Genomic DNA, 16028 nt, shown 5'->3' with positions numbered 1-16028 from the left:
CTGTAAAATGGGAAAGGCTTGTTAGTAACTTCCCTGGAACGAGGATAAGCCTGTTGAGTGCTTTAGCTATAATTCAGATGCTCTAGGCCAAGGGTCAGCAGAAGTTTTCTTAAGGGGCCAGAGAGTAAATATTTTAGACTCGTGGGCCATATCTCTGTCACAAATACTCTGCTGTTATAGTGTGAAAGCAGCCAGACCATACATAAATGAATGGGTGTGGCTGTGTTCCAATAAAACTTTATTTATAAAAACAGGCAGCCAACAAACTGCCATGGTTTGCTAACCTCTCTGCCCTAGACCTCTTCTAGCATGAAAGGAAAAACAGAAGGGTCACCCTGAAACTTAATCCTTTTCAACTCCTTCCCCGCCCTCATGACCTTGGCCTTTATGAAGGCAGCACTGTGAATGCATGGTCACACAGAACAAAACAGATACCACCCATTTCTGCTGGTGGCTCTTCTAAGGCTACAAAAGGCTCTGATGGGGACGGAGGACAATGGATACCCAACCAAGACCACTTGATTCCTCTTTAAGTATGCACTGGAACTTGGGAGTTTACTTCCTATACTCCAGCTTACCCGGTGGTGGCGTCTCTGTCTCAGGTGATGCATGAGGAACCAGAGCATGTGGCTATCGAACAAGTCAGTGTGGTGCAAGCTATCTTCATCCCTCTCTCGCTTGTTCTTCTTAATCACCTAGAACCAAAAAGGGTTGGGGATGTGGTGAATAGGTAATGAATAGGGACCCTGGACCTGATCAGAAAAGGCTGGTGTTCTATCCCAATAAAAACTTCCCTTAGGAACTGTTAAGCCGATGTGGAGCTAATTTAGGAAATGATGCCACAGGCTCATCCACTGAGAAGGTAGGCAGCTTTAAAATAGAATGAGTTTTCCTAAAAATGCCCCCTATCCCCACTTTAGCACGAATTAGGAGCACTTCGAAGCTGCCCCCTGGACTAGGACTTCCTAGAAGTGTGGGGGAGAGGGTGTTAGATCGGTGCCTTAAAAAACTGGGCAGCAAGTCATTCTCTCTTGTGACAATGAAGACTCATAACAGTATGCAAATAAAGAAAAAGAACACTTGCAGTCAGCTACTTACATCCTTTAAACCTGTAAGCTCAGTGGAAGCTTCAGCTGTCGGTGCCCAGATCTTAACATCATGGTCTAGGCCGCTGGTTGCCAACACAGGCAGGTGAGGGTGGGGCTCAAGACAGTTTACCTGATTGAGAGGAAGGGAAAGCACAGGCTGAGGTATGTGGGAGCACGGTTTAAAAACCTCTACTCACCTTGAGCCAAACCACTATCTTCAATAAGAACTGGGCAGCTGCTGGAAAGGTAGGCCCACCCATTATGAGGCTAGGCCAAAGAACCCTGGAGGTGGAAGAAACCTTGGACACAGACTGCATATAATACCAGGCCCATCTCTCACTTCCTACATATAGGCAGGAGTGGCCTCATCCCCAGACATAGCCCTAGGGGTAAGGGGTGACTGGCCAAGCTTACTGCTAGCTTCACAAAAAGGCAATGAGGTCCAGATGACCTCATTCACTATGGAGTCCACAGCTCCAATTTGCCCAAGGCTGAAAAAAACCATCTCAGTGGTTTTCACCAAGTGGCAAATAAATTTTAAAAAAGAAAGCAGAAGCTGCCACTGAGCCCCCAGAGAAGAGTCAGAGAACAATTACATTCACTTGGCACTATTTACTAGAATTGGAGGAAAGCACAGGCTGGGAAGAGTCTGAGCTGGGGAGTAGTGGGGCAGTAGAGGCACATTCATATCTGCTTGGGGACCCTGCACATCTCAGGGGACAGCATCCTGCTACCTGCCCTGAAAGCACAATAGGCTTAGCTATAAGGTGGCACAGCATAGCAGGGCAGCTTCCTGGGGTGCCCCCAGCCTCAATCTCAGCCACGCTCAGCAGGAGAAATGAATTAGGACAGGCCTCTGCCTTAAGCAGCTTCCTTCTGTCTGAAGGCCTCCATGCCCCCTGCTGTCTGACTTGGAAATTTCAGCCTTCCTAACAAAGCAGGGCAAGCACAAGGCAGCTCCCATCCCCACCGAAAGAGCTAGTCCAGATCGGGCTGCTAAAGCATTTTTGGTCTCTTAGTCAGATGAGGAATAGACAGGAAAGGCACCCAAAAGGAAGGTGTGGTTCTACCCACTCCTCACCTCACTCCACCCTGCCTTGCAGCTGCCCTATAGTCTAAGAAAACAACCCTTGGCAAAAAGCCTCGCTCAGTTCTCTCTGGACCAACCACCTCTGCCTTGCCTGCGCACACAAGGCAGCTGAGGGGAAGTTGGGCCAGTATGGAAAATAAAACTGACCTACAGACTTCCAATCTTCTTTGTCTTCCATTTTACAAATAAACAAATGCTGAGAAAAGGCTGGAAGCTAAGTCTGAGCCTATGAGTAAAGTAGAAACCTCATTTCCCCGCTTCTTCTTCTCTCACTCCACATTATCAGCTCATGCAGTTTTTATTGGGCTCCTTAAGGCAGTGTGGAAGAGGTTCCAGCATCTGGAGCATGAGGAGGCACTAGAGAGAAACTCCATTGCTCAGGAACATTACCAAAAGATAATGTGACAACTTACACACACAAACTTGCATTCACTCATCCACCTCCTGATAAGTCCATTACTCCTCTACTCTGACCTAGTTCTGCTTGGACAAGTCAGTAAAACAAAAAAGCACAGAGAAGAAAATCCTTGGAACTTAAGATTAAGGACAAAGCCAATGACAAAAGGAACAACAATAAATTACATACAGTACCTGAGTTGGAGCCTGCAGGGGGAGCCGACAGAAAGCTTCTGGGCCAGGGTACCTGGTCACTTCACCAGACCTGTCTGAATGCCAGGACTTATCCTGTCAATAATGCCTGAGCAGAGAAAAGATCTCTGGCCTTAAAGGACTAGGCTGGGAGATACAGGGAATGAGATGAAGCAGCAAAGTGCTTTTGGGAGACAAAGAATTGTCCCTTGATATCATCTCCCACCCTTGTCCCTGAATGGGAATAAAGAAACGACTAGTGTTTGAGCCAAAAACAGAGTCAAGATACCTAGGCAAGGTAGACAACAATCTCTAAGGTCCCTTCTAGTTCTAATATTCTACTTTATGATACAGAACTGCTGTGAGTCTGCATTGAGGCTGGTGCCTGGTGACCTCACTGCTGGGAGGTTAAGACAAAACAAAACAACAAAAAAAGTCAAGTGAGGATCACGCAGACCACTCAGCTTACATGAGAATAAGCCAGGAAATTCACTTCAGGGTACAGTCTCTATATCTCTTGGTACAGACCCTCACTCTTATGACTACTAAAACTCAGGTCTGGGGCCCACACATCCCAAGCAGATGCCCTCCCCACCTGAGCACCTAGTTTAATCATCAAACCCTAATACTGGCTAGGCTGAAAACAAACTGGCCTGCAAAGTGATTTTGGAGAACGGACAAGTACTGGCCGGGGGGGAGGGCATTCAGCCCTAAATCTCTCTGGAACAGAATTCAACACGACAGTTTGATCAAGAAAGGATTAATGGCCCCTTTTGACTACCTTCTGACTACATGCCTATTGTAGAATTCTCATTAATACTCCAGTGTTTTGGGTTTGTTCACTGCAGCTGATACAAGAGAACTTATGGAGGAGAAGGAAATGAAACAGGCAACACTGAGATACACCTCCAAGTTCTAGAGTCCTCTCTACTTAAACTCAGGCCATAAAAGCTTTGGATCTATTCTGGTCACAGGTACCAGAAACTTAGAGGAAACCAAAAGAAAATCTCAGCCTCATACCAAGGCAAGACACACAAGGAATGGGGTATCGATTGTAAGAAATCCTTCTAAATTCTAACACCACTCTCTGGATAAAACTCATCAAGAGATGGCTGGGCTCTTTACAATTCCCCACAGCTTAGAAGGATGAAAAGGAAGAGAGCCTAAGCTGTCTCAGCCAGACTATCTTGGGTAATCACTGTAATGCAATCTCCTAAACTGTCTCTGTCATATCTTCTGAAAGCTACTGAACTCCTGCCTGATGCTGTGTCTCAAAAAAGGAAAAATATACATGGCTAGCCAGATACATGTTAAGAGCTGACCATGCTTCACTCCTCAACTCAAGAATCCTCATGCTTCCTTTGTGCCCTATTTGTCTGTCAAAGGACAGGAAGATTGTGATGTGATCATGGGTTGTACAGCAGGCTACTCAGTCGTTCTCAAAACAAACAAACAAACAAAAAAAACATTTTGCCATATTTACTCTCTCCCTGTATATTCATATACATTATGTTTTTATCCATTTGAATGTAAGCATGACACTTCACTACTTCATCCTACTTAATATGTATCTCCTAAGTACAAGGATATTCTCCCACATAAAAAGAATGCTATCATCACATTAAATAAATTTAACATTGAATGCCACGTTATCTAATGTATAGACCATATTCTGATTTTCCCAATATTCCGAACAATGCTCCTTCCAACTTGTATCTGCTGGTCCAGAATCTTGTAATCAAGATCACTATTTAGCTGCTCATCAGGCATAAAACATGGAGACAGCTTTAGCACTGTGTAGGATGGTATGCCCTCAACTCCAATGTTTTTCTTTGGGGAGATCCATGCCTAGAGGTATCTCAGTCAGGCCACAGGTTCTTCCCTAAGATCACTTTCTCCTCTCAATAAACTGTGCTTTAGAGGGGCAGAAGAAAGGAAAAGGAAGAAAATATCCCATCGAAAACCTAGCACCCCCAGACCACACTGCCTCTTAGCTGGCTAGCCCTGTAAGACATGGTATTACATTGTCACAGTGGGAATTCAGTGGCCCTGCCAAAACCTACCTTAATGACTGAAGAGAGTAGGGAGCAAGCCAGCCCGGCACATCATACTCACCACACCTCCCTTGTCCCCCTCCATGAACTGAATGATCTGGCAGGATGATTTCTCCCAGAGGAAGATGTGCCCGCAGTCACTACCGCTCACCACAAACTCACTCTTGGGGCCATAGAAATTGACGCCTTTTACTGAAATGATAAATGAGGGAATAAACCACATGAGGGTTGGCATCAGGCCTATATATATTTACCTCATAGAGAACTTAGTTATTCATAAACTCTAAATCAGTTAAGAGCCAAAGAATTCCTTTCATTTTCACAAAACAATCAAAGGATTATGCATGTATAACAGACAGATATAACAAGAATCACACTAGTCCCTGAGACTATTTCTATTCCCCCAAAGAGTTCCAAGGGTTAAGAAGTTGGCAGTCTCTCAGCAACAGCCTAAGTCTCATTAGTCTACACCCTAGGAAGCAACCACAGGCCTCACTAGTGCCTTACTCTCCCAACCTGAATTGCCTGCCCCAGCTCTGCCAGCACTGTCCTATGCCCTAGGATTATCCTTGGGATGTGTACTTCATTGGTACCTTATCAATGCTTCCTGGGTCATCAGCTGACCTGAGACTGATGGAGGGATACACACCACAACTACCTTTAAGAAGCATCTGAACTCTGCTTGTTACCAAGACTCTGAACAACAGGGCTCCACTCTCTGAAATTAGTGAGAGAAGCCAGGAGTCCCAACTACAATGTCCAGTCCCATACCAGTCACGAGACTGATACTCCTTTAGTCTGCCCAAGTACTAAGACCCAAGCACAGGTTTTTCCCTCTTAATCTCACCAGCCTAAGAGAAAAAAGAAATGAACTGCTCTCTCCAAGTCAGAATTACGACACATTTGTTAGAAGTGGTAGCAACAACAAAGGGCGGTGATTTCCCAACTTCTCTGTACACTGGAATTACATAGAGAGTTTAAACATCCCAATCAGGTTGTATCCGATATCAATTAAGTTAGAATGCCTGGGGATAGGAGCCAGGCATCAGTATTTTTATGATTGTCAGGTGGCTCCACTGCACAGCAAAGAACCACAGACAGAACAAAAAAAGGTCAATCTTCACTGCAAATTTGGGAAAGGGATTGCACCATTCCTCCTCCTCTGCCTCACTCAAAAGAATGACTTCCTCCTCCTCCCTAGAGGTATAAGCTCACCATGTTCTAGGAAGTTCAATACCACTGACTGAGGAGGGCTTTCCCGGACTCCCTACAAGCCTTTTAATTCTGAAGTTAACTGAAAAATCGGTCTCCTTATGCTCAAACCAAGTAATGTCATTGCAGTGGTGAGAGATGCCCCTGAGCCTTCTCCTCTAGCACAGTAGCCCATGGCAACTCCAGCCCAGTTAGGGATCCCCTCCTACAACCTCAGTGGCAAGCAGTATACTCCTTTAGGTAGTTCCTATTTGCAAAACCTGAATGAGAACCTGTGGTTCTCCAAGCCAACAGACTTGGCTACAGAAACCTAGAAAGACAGCCTCACCTGTGGCATTATTTCTGTGGCCCTTATATCTCTTAACATACTGGGCCCCATCACTGTGAGAGGAGTTGAAGAGATAAATGTCTTCATCATTGTAACTGGCCAGGAGCTCTGCCAAGAACAAGCACACAGCAGTGAAGGCAAAGGCTGAAAAAAGCTAGGATCAGGAGCTGGGGGTTGGGGTGGGGCTTCTTGCCAGTAGTGCCCCCTCTTAATACCCAGGTATATAGCGCCCATCTTACAACTGGAATAGCAGGCAAGTCAGGTGTCTAGAGTAGACTAGGAACACGCTGCCAACCCAGGGGTAGCAGAATGCTCAGAAAGATCACACCCAAAACTCAGGAATGAGTCAAAGGTCTAAGAACCTGCTTAGGCAAATAGCCTGGACTTGAGGACAGGCCCTGCTAAATCTCATCTGCAGCATTCTTGCAAGTGGTGCCTGGCATCTCCAAGGGTCATATGCTGCATCCTCCCGCTGTGTGCTCACCATCAGCAACTACTCCCCAGCTGCTCCACTTGGAGCCAAAGCACAGCAGTGAGCACTGGAGGGCACATGCCTCACTGCTCAGCAGCTCCCCAGACAGAGGGGGCGTGCCAGCCTAGGAGCTGGGCCCTGCTCACGTACCTGTGCCGTCGTGGCTGTACACAAGACAGGTGATGTTTGCTTTGGACTCACTGTTCACCTGCAATAAGGAGCAGATACTGACTGATGCCCCACCCCCCCCATTTGTTATACCATCTTCAGGAAACAGGTTTTCCTTCAAATTCCCCTCTATCTTCTCCCAGACTGAGAGACAGAGAGAGACAGAGAAAGGAATACAACTGATGAAACGTGACCACCTCTGGGGGGAGACGACTTTCTGTTGGTTGTCTTCTGTGTGCTAGCCATTTTATATATACATTATCTCCTTAGGCCTTACCATCACAGTACAAGGCAATTATCTCTATTTTGTCGATAAGAAAACTGGCCAACAGAGGTGAGGTGACTGCCCAAGATCACAAAGCTGGTTAAGTAGTAGAGCCAGGATTCAAATCCAGGTATCTGACTTGAATGTCCAAGCTCTTCCCAGCAAACCAACAAGTTTGGGCACGACCTTGGGGTCGAGTCAGGGAAGCCTGGAGCCACTGACCCTTCATGAATCTTACCAGGTGATGAGGACAGAATTTCTTGAGTACTCCATTATTCTCATTCTCATCAATTTTCCTCTGGTCATAAATCCTGTGGTGGAAAAAGCAATGAAAATGTCAAGTTACAAACTGATCCCTTAAAAAGATGCAATTCAATGTAGTGGGAGGAATAGCTGTCAGGTGGATGTCAGGGCAGATAAAGAACATTCCCCAACCAAGCCGGAAAGTCCTCCTCTCTCTCCCCCTTTCCAAACCCTAACTCTTTTAACCAAGTATTTCCCATTTCAAGTGGTAATCAAGCCTCATTTATATCAATTTAAAATGGGTTAGCCCTCCTCTCAGCTTTTATATCAATATTTATTTTCATAGAAATAACATTATTATAGAGTTTTTTGTGTGTATGCTACCTGCCCAATTGGGCTTATTATTCATGGGAAGAGATCATGCTTTACATGTCAGTAGATCTTCAATCTCTTCTTGAAACATTTGGCCAGTTCTCCCTCTCATACCGCACAACTATTATAAACCACTACCTATATCCCAAAAGTCCTCTCTTCCTTTCATTTTCATCAAGCATCAAACTTTCCCTCATCTCTCCAAATCCAAACTTTAATCATGTATTCAAATTTTTTATGACACATATTACGTGCCAGGTATCATGCTAGGTGCTGAAGATACGGTGAAGGGCAAGATAGATCTAATCACTGTCCTCATCTACCAATCTCCTCCAATCTCAGAGTCTCATCTCTCCACAGCTGCTCATCCCTCCAAGGATCTTGTTTGATTAGTCCATTCTCAACCTCTTCCTCATCACTCCCCTTGCCCATTTCCTAAAAATCCTCCTTCTACTGACTGTCCTTTCCTATTATTGCTTTTTCTGTCCTTCCCCTTGCAGTCAAATTACATAATCTACATTCAATATTTTCACTTCCTCACTTCCCACTCATTTCTTAATCCATTCTCATCTAGCTTTGACCTACTCACCACTGAAACCTCTCTGGCTAAAGTCATCAGTAACCTAACTGCCAATGCCAACAAGATACTTTTCAGGCCTTTCTCATCCTGACATTGTTCATTACTCCTTCCCTGAAACACTTTCTTTCCTTGATGTCCAACCACTCTGTTGTTCATAGGCTTGTCTTTCTGGGTCCATCCCTTAAATGCTGACATTCCCCTGAGGTTTTTGATCTTAACTTCTCAACTGACTCTATCTAAGGAAATTGTAACCTAGCATCCAACTAGTATGTGAATGTCCAGAAACTGTGCTTATGTGCATTTTCTAGGGAGAAGAGATCAGTTCTCCTTATGTTCTCAAAGAGACCACAGAATCAAAAGAGTAGTGGGGAAAAGAATTCTAATACTTTCCTTTGGTGATCAAATTCCATTACCAATGGAATTTAACTACCACCTATATGCAGACATATGTTTCATAAATTTGTCTCCAGCCCACACTTATTCTGAGCTCTAGATTCATATCTACATGCCAAATGAATGTTGTAATAGGATGCCCAGAAGTAAACTCATTCTCTTTCTTCTAAAACTAAAGCTACTTCTAAAACTAAACCTACCCCTTCCCCTGAATCTGTTAATGGCAATATCCTAAATTGAGGTGGTCGAACAAGAAATCAGGTCCTTTCTTTCCTATGCAACTAATTTCTGTCCTGTCAATTCAACTACCTGGATGTATTTCTTGACTGTATCTGCTTTCTTCAAGCTTAGCCAATTTTTGCCTAGATTATATGCAGCTATATTGATTTCATTGCTTATAGTGTCACCAGAATTATGACTAAACTGATTTCGTTGCTTATATTGTCACCAGAATTATGACCAAAATGCAAAATCTTATGTAAATTTCTTGATTAAATTTCTTCGGTGATTTTGTACTTTCTATTAAATAAAATTTAAACTCCTTAGTATGGCTGCCTACCAATACTCACAGATCTCATACATTATATAAAAATCAAAACAAAAACAAAAACAATGCTCCTTGAATATACCATGTCACATCTTGTAATCTTACCTCTACACATATTGTTCCTCTATCCGAAATACTAATTTCTCATTTGAATATCAATACTAATTTGAATATCTCAATCTTGTCTTTAATACTTCCTCTGTGAGGAAGAACAGCATAGTGAAATGGTTTCTATCATATTTAAGGAGTCTGATCTGAGTTCAAATACTAACTCTGCCACTTACTAGATGAGTAATATTGGGTACTTACTTAATATTTGTAGTCCTTATGTTTCTCCAGAATGCTCCTTGAAGACAGAGACTACGTCTAGCCAAGTGCCTATCTAGCACACAATAGATGCTCAGTAAATGCTAGATTAATAAATGAATCAATATATGTTTGTATTCTCCACCAATCCCTTGTTTAATATCCTGAATAAAGAGAATATCCAGGAAACATTTGCTAAATCAGAGGTCCCCAACCCCTGGGCTGAAGACCAGTACCAATCCGTGCCCTCTTAGGAACTGGGCCACACAGCAGGAGGTGAGCAGAGAGCTAGTGAGCAAAGCTTCACCACCTTAGCTCCACCTCAGATCGTCAGGCATTAAGATTCTCATAGGAGCACTGGTCCCTGGTGCCAAAAAGGTTGGGGACTGCTGTTCTAAATGAACCAGAAAAAGAAAATAGTACTGCTATACTACCAATTACTACTCTTCAGCAAATATACATCAGCTGATAATCAGATTTTCCCCCCCTCTAAACTAAGTCTAAACCACAGCTCTTAAATGTCACTAAGCCATCATAAACTTCAGCAAGTCAGCAAATTAGTTTTAAAAATTTGAATATTTAATACTTTGCTGTATGGACTATTCTGTGTTTTTCAGTATCTAATGCTCTTTGTCCTTCTTCTTTATGGGGAAATCGTTACCTTCTCTGCCCTTTCTTTTAAATAAAATTAATTTCAGAATATAGTTGTACAAAATGTGCTGTCATTTAAAAAGATAATGCTTTTCACCTACCATCAGGAAAGCAAAAAGCCATTCATTTCTCTAATGATCCTCTCCCTCCTCCCTTTCAAACTGACAATCTCTCAGCAAAAGAAAAAATATAGTTAAAAATAAGCCAATTGGATAGGGATGGGATACAGTTGTGACTAAGGACCAAAAGGAAACTGGTACACATGGGGATCAAATCCATAAACTGTTTTCCTTAGGATAAGCCTCAACAGCCAGTGTTACACAGTGTTCACAGTAACAAAAATATCACTACGGATAGTTCAAATTAATGGGAGCCAAAAATCTGAGTTCACACTGAGTACTCCCAAGTCACCTCATTTCTGTACATGAAACCAACATTCGAAATTTCTAGTGCATGTTAGCATATATTTGAAAAGTATTAGAAGATATTCACTAATATAGCACTTGCTAGTAAACCTGGGTTTATGCTATGTGGGGACCTTGGTCAATTCAATAAACTTCTTTAAAACTTGATAATCTCTATGTTAAGTTATCCCTCAGAAATTGTTCTATTAGGGAGAATAACTCATAAGGGTAAAAAACTCAAGATGGTGGTTAATGGATTCACAGGCAATTCATACCTTTCCATAAGGGACACCTGGTAGTACACAATGCATCAGAGTCTCAAACTCTCAAAGACACAAAAGAGCCACAGACTCACCTTACAAACTGATCTCGTCCACCTACTGCAAACTGGTGGGTATTAGCAGGATTAACATAGATTGTATACAGTCCCACTTTCTTCTCCTTCTCTTTTGTCACCACCAGTTTCCTTGAAGAGTAGAAAAGCATAAAAGTTATATTCTTCAAAAGATCCAGATGGTCACAGCAAGTGAGAGCAGAGAGAGTAATGCAGACATGGCTAATATTCTTATTTTCATTTGGAAAAAAAGAAAAAAGTGGTTATGGTTGTTCTAAACACAGGAGGAAGACAAAAACCGCCTTCACATATATTTACTACTACTTTGGGGATGGAAAAAAAAGTAGTGAAATCATTTTCTGGTGTTCCTCAAGAAGTATAAGTTAAAGGTATATGAAAGTATAGCTCCTCAAGTAGTCTGTATAGCTGGAGTCCAACATGATAACCAATCATTAAACAGACAATACTATCCACATCTTCCCATCCCTCATTTATAAATACATGTTCTCAATCATCTGGGAGCATGGAGTGAAGGGAGCATGAATCACAGAGTGGACATAAAAGACCTTTAAGGTGAGAGTCTATCTCTTAGATTCCAGAAGAATGTCACTTAAAATTTAGTGTTAAAAATGCAGAGAAATGACAAGCTATAGTTTTCTAGCACAAGGGCAATTCAAAGGAAAATAGCATTCTACTTCCCTTATCTGAAACAAGTTAAAAGAGGAAGTTCTTATGAAGATAGCTGTTCTTAAGGCTGGAAAATAATTTCTAAATTATTCTTCTAGTTTACCACAAAAAAAGGGGGTGGGGGAGGTCCTTAGAAGAGCATGGGGCCCTGAGGAAACACTATGAAATTCCAGAGTTTCAGAAAATTCTGGCTTTCAGCTATAATTTGTTCCAGCTTAAGGGTAACACTAAGAATACTTTCCCAGATCTAAGTGTTCAACCAGTCAAATATGACATCATAAAGATTAATAAATTTACGGAAAAGGAAAGACAGGAAAAAAAAGGAACTGGTCTTTAGCTTTCGTTTTTAATCTAAGGTTTTGCTCATTTTTGGTTGCTATGAAAACTGAAAGAAATATAACCATGACAACAAGTTTCTTGTAAAGAAACAATTTTAGCATCCTCTCTGCATGGTCAGTCACTCCAGCCTAGACCTGCTCTAGGCAAAGTGGAGAGATTTTATTTGATTTTAAAATCTCTATAGCCTTCCATCAAAAGAATAGTGTATAAAAGTCATTAAAAATTAATGTCATTACAGACAACACACACATACACACACACCCCTCAAAACAATAGGCAGAAAATATCGAAAAAAGAATTTCAGGAACACAACTAGCAATGGAAAAGAGGTAGCTCTGTCAGGTTTTAGACAGGGACAAGTAGTAGGAGCAAAAGCTGCTCCTTTTCACAAGACCATCTTATTTCCTCAGCAATTTGGATTTTCTGGAGAGGGTCGAACAAATATAAAAGTATGAAAGCAAAATGAAAAAAGTGTAAGAATTGATTATGAAGTACCTGCTCCACTGTCATATAATCCTGAAAAAGAGCTCAATCTTTCCATGTCTCAACGTACTCACCTAAAACAAGTAATTCTCTCTCCCAATGTAAAATGCACAGAGTATCTTGAGCTCTCTAGGGAACACGTAAGAGTGGCTATAAAAATAATTAATCATGGCAGAGGAAGGCAGCATATTAAACCATATAAAATAAATTACCAAATTTTGCCTTAAAATTTGTAGTTTTTTAATGAGCAGGTATGTTACAGCAAAAATGGAAAAATAATTATAGATCAGACCAAAGGATTCCTTTGAAGAATATCTGAAACTGGCTTCCACTAGCTGAAGGACTATCTACCCACAGATCCAAATCCAACTCTTTTTCCTGAGATGTTAGCCAATTTCACCAGCTTCCAGAGACTCAGCTATCATATACACAAAAGAAAAATTCCCTTATGCCAACTTCACACAATGCCTCTGAGATAAGCAGATGTCAGGCAGGCATCAGCTTAACACACAAGGATAGCTTAAATTTTCTGGCCATGACCTTCACATTCAGTCCTCCCACTTCATTCTAGCCTTCTACCACTTTTACAACCCCTAAAACGAAATCTCTTTGAAGGCTGTCTCTTATTTCCCAAATCCAGAATTTGGGCCTCTTCCTACTGTAAGTTTCTCCTACGTTTCCCCTCTTAGTTTCTAGTCCCATTGGTCATCTCTCAGCCAGATTTTTCTGCCTACATCATTTCATTCCAAATTCAATAATCTGCCAAAGTTATCTGCTCTTCCCATCACTAGAACCAGATTCCCAATTCCTTGTGGCCTAACAGTAGTTTTCCTCAGACCCTGATCCACAGAATATGATCTCATTCTGTTTCACAACTTTCTCTACCAGAACAGACTAAATAAACTCTTACCATTTTTCCCATCTTTGCCCTTCCCCTCCCCTCTTGAAAATTCACTAATGTCCCATTATCATCACAGAACCATAGAACTTTAGAACGGATAATAACACCATTCAGTTCAAGAGAATAAATGGTTTTCTGAAAGCTAAATAACTGCAGGATAGTACTAGAAGGCAGATCCCTTGTCACCCAAGCCTGTTCCCTTTCCAGTATAAACCCAGTATCTCTCAACCCTCATGCTCTTGAAGAAAAGTTTATATAAGTAACCACTATATCCTTTCCGCAAACCTAGAACATTTCCTTCATTCAATCAGTTTTTTAAGCTCTTCCACTCCCTAGACAACTTCTTCTATACTTATATCTAATATTAATCAGTCTTAAGATTATGTTCTCTAAATTAACTTGTCTTTTACATGTATGCTACGTAAATCAATGGCATCCCTTATTCAACACTGGTATTGACATTCGAGATTTGTCATTATAATTTTTAAGACTAACAAGACATTAAGTACTCTAGATGATGCACCAATGAGGTCATGGTTAAACAGACTGTAGTATGCCAATGCTGTAACAGATATGTCATGGTTAAAAATGAGGTAGTCCTTTGCAGTCTGATGGAGAAAAAGCTCTAAAATACATGCTAACATGAAAAAAGAAAATTGCAGAAACATGCATGTTTCTATACACATACATGTTTATATATGTATACATAAGTATTCCATTTATGGGGAAAAGTGTAAATGCATATATTAAGATACATAAAAATATACAAAATTCAAAAATTTTAACAATGATTACCAGTAGCCCAAAAAGTGGGGGGCAGAGGAGGTGTGCATGAGGGAGCGTTTACATTTTGTCCATATATTTTATTATTTGAATCTCTTACGTGAGAGAGACACAGATGCAGACAGACAGACACACACACCCACCCACCCACAAACCCACCTACCCACCCACGACTGCCTGGATCCAAACAAGATGCTATGATATCACACAGCTAAAAGGGATATAATTTATCCCATAAGTTTTAAATTCATGTAAAAATGAACTGTGATATAATAGAGTTCTACTATAGCTACCAATACTTTTGTTCAAAATTTATCATTTACTTGTTTACATATTTTATAGGTAACTGAACTGATAACTACATAGGACCATATCTCTAAGCTGCTTTGTAGAGTAATATGCTTCTTGTGGAGAAGTTAAATTGTACCTAAGTGAATAGAGTTATTAAAGCCCACATATAAGATAACTGAACCTTGCTTTAAAAATAAAGGTAGACTGAATAATACTTCACTGCTGACAAACAGACAAATAAGAACAAAGAAGTAATGAATTCCCCTAACCCCTGATCTGCTTCTTATCACAGGCACAAAGGGACCATTCTGATGGACCAGAAAGTTGAGCATTACCTAGGCCACGTGGAATATTTTTGAGGCCAAGAGATCCACTTCTGTAAAAATATGGTTGCTATACTTACGAAGCTGGTCTGTCTTGTCTGAGGTCAATGGTGAAGACAACTGCATCTTCACCTGCAGATAGGAACGTGCAGGGAGAGTCTGGTTCCAGGGCCAACTGAAAGAGAAAAAAGGGAAAGGATGAGGTTTTTAAAGTTTAGAATTAGAGGTCATTTATCTTTAGGAAGAGCTGCATTTAAAATGCCTCATCAAAAAGTAAAAAAATAAAAAAAAAAAATTAAAAAAAAGGTCTCATCTAGAAAAATGTCTTTGTAAAATCTCAGGAAAGGAGATAATTTAATAAGCTCACCCTCTCTGGCTCCGTGTGAATTACTTACAGCTTATTTACTCTATACTCTTATTTACTCTAAGTCAAAAGGACAGCTGATTAGCTATTTTAACTAAGTACCCAAAGGTTGTAAACAGTGCTACTAAAGGAAAACATTAGCCATTAGTGCTCATTCTCAAATTAAATCAGCTCCGCACCCTCAGGTGGGAAGAGAAATGGCACCCAAGTTTCATTCCCTACATCTCAGTTCTAAAAATTAGTTACCTAGTAGGTTGGAGGTATGCTTAAGATTCAGAGAAACAGGTAATTTCCACATTGCCAGAGCCATCTAGAAAAGGATACTCTAGGTCCAACTACGTATTTACTTAGGCTTTGTAAGAAGAGAGGACCATTCTCTTTCCATGGCATGAAAGAACTTGGTACCCACTCTGAAACTAGACAGCTCTTAGCTCCTCACTGACCGCCACCGTGACTATTTGGCTTATATTCCCTGGTCAATATAGAGCTTCCAAAAACAGTGCTGTTTGTACACTAAGAGTTGTAAGCAGAAAAGCTGAAGTTCTTACTTACGAGAAGCCAACCACTAGCACCTTGGAGTTGTTAATAAGATGTTCTAAATATGATCAGAGTAAAGTTTAAAGGTTTGGAAGGCCTAGGAGACCTCAAGCATCTCCAAACTAAACCCTTGGCTCACCTTAGGGATTAGGTATAATCAACTAAATACTGCATGTGTAAGATCTACAGATCTCTCAAATACTTGTTTTCCGAGAAGTTTAGGGT

At 41.2% G+C, this 16028-nt stretch overlaps 1 protein-coding gene across 5 annotated transcripts in view; it reads right to left on the bottom strand.

The window, feature by feature from the left end:
* DCAF8 (DDB1 and CUL4 associated factor 8) overlaps positions 1-16028 on the bottom strand; it is a 36169-nt gene that overhangs the window by 1936 nt on the left and 18205 nt on the right. For all 5 annotated transcript variants that reach the window (XM_039839973.1, XM_039839970.1, XM_039839969.1 and 2 more), the window contains 8 exons: positions 14983-15077; positions 11117-11227; positions 7504-7576; positions 6983-7040; positions 6361-6468; positions 4882-5012; positions 1099-1218; positions 579-695 (listed from right to left, as the gene is read on the bottom strand). In XM_039839973.1, the coding sequence (XP_039695907.1) occupies positions 579-695; positions 1099-1218; positions 4882-5012; positions 6361-6468; positions 6983-7040; positions 7504-7576; positions 11117-11227; positions 14983-15077 (813 nt within the window). The remainder of the gene's footprint in view (positions 1-578; positions 696-1098; positions 1219-4881; positions 5013-6360; positions 6469-6982; positions 7041-7503; positions 7577-11116; positions 11228-14982; positions 15078-16028) is intronic.

This window comes from Pteropus medius, unplaced genomic scaffold, assembly GCF_902729225.1.
Source record: "Pteropus medius unplaced genomic scaffold, Ma_sr-lr_union100, whole genome shotgun sequence".
NCBI classification, from domain to species: domain Eukaryota; kingdom Metazoa; phylum Chordata; class Mammalia; order Chiroptera; family Pteropodidae; genus Pteropus; species Pteropus medius.
Note: the sequence above shows the minus strand (reverse complement) of the source record. Positions and strands in the feature narration are given on the sequence as shown.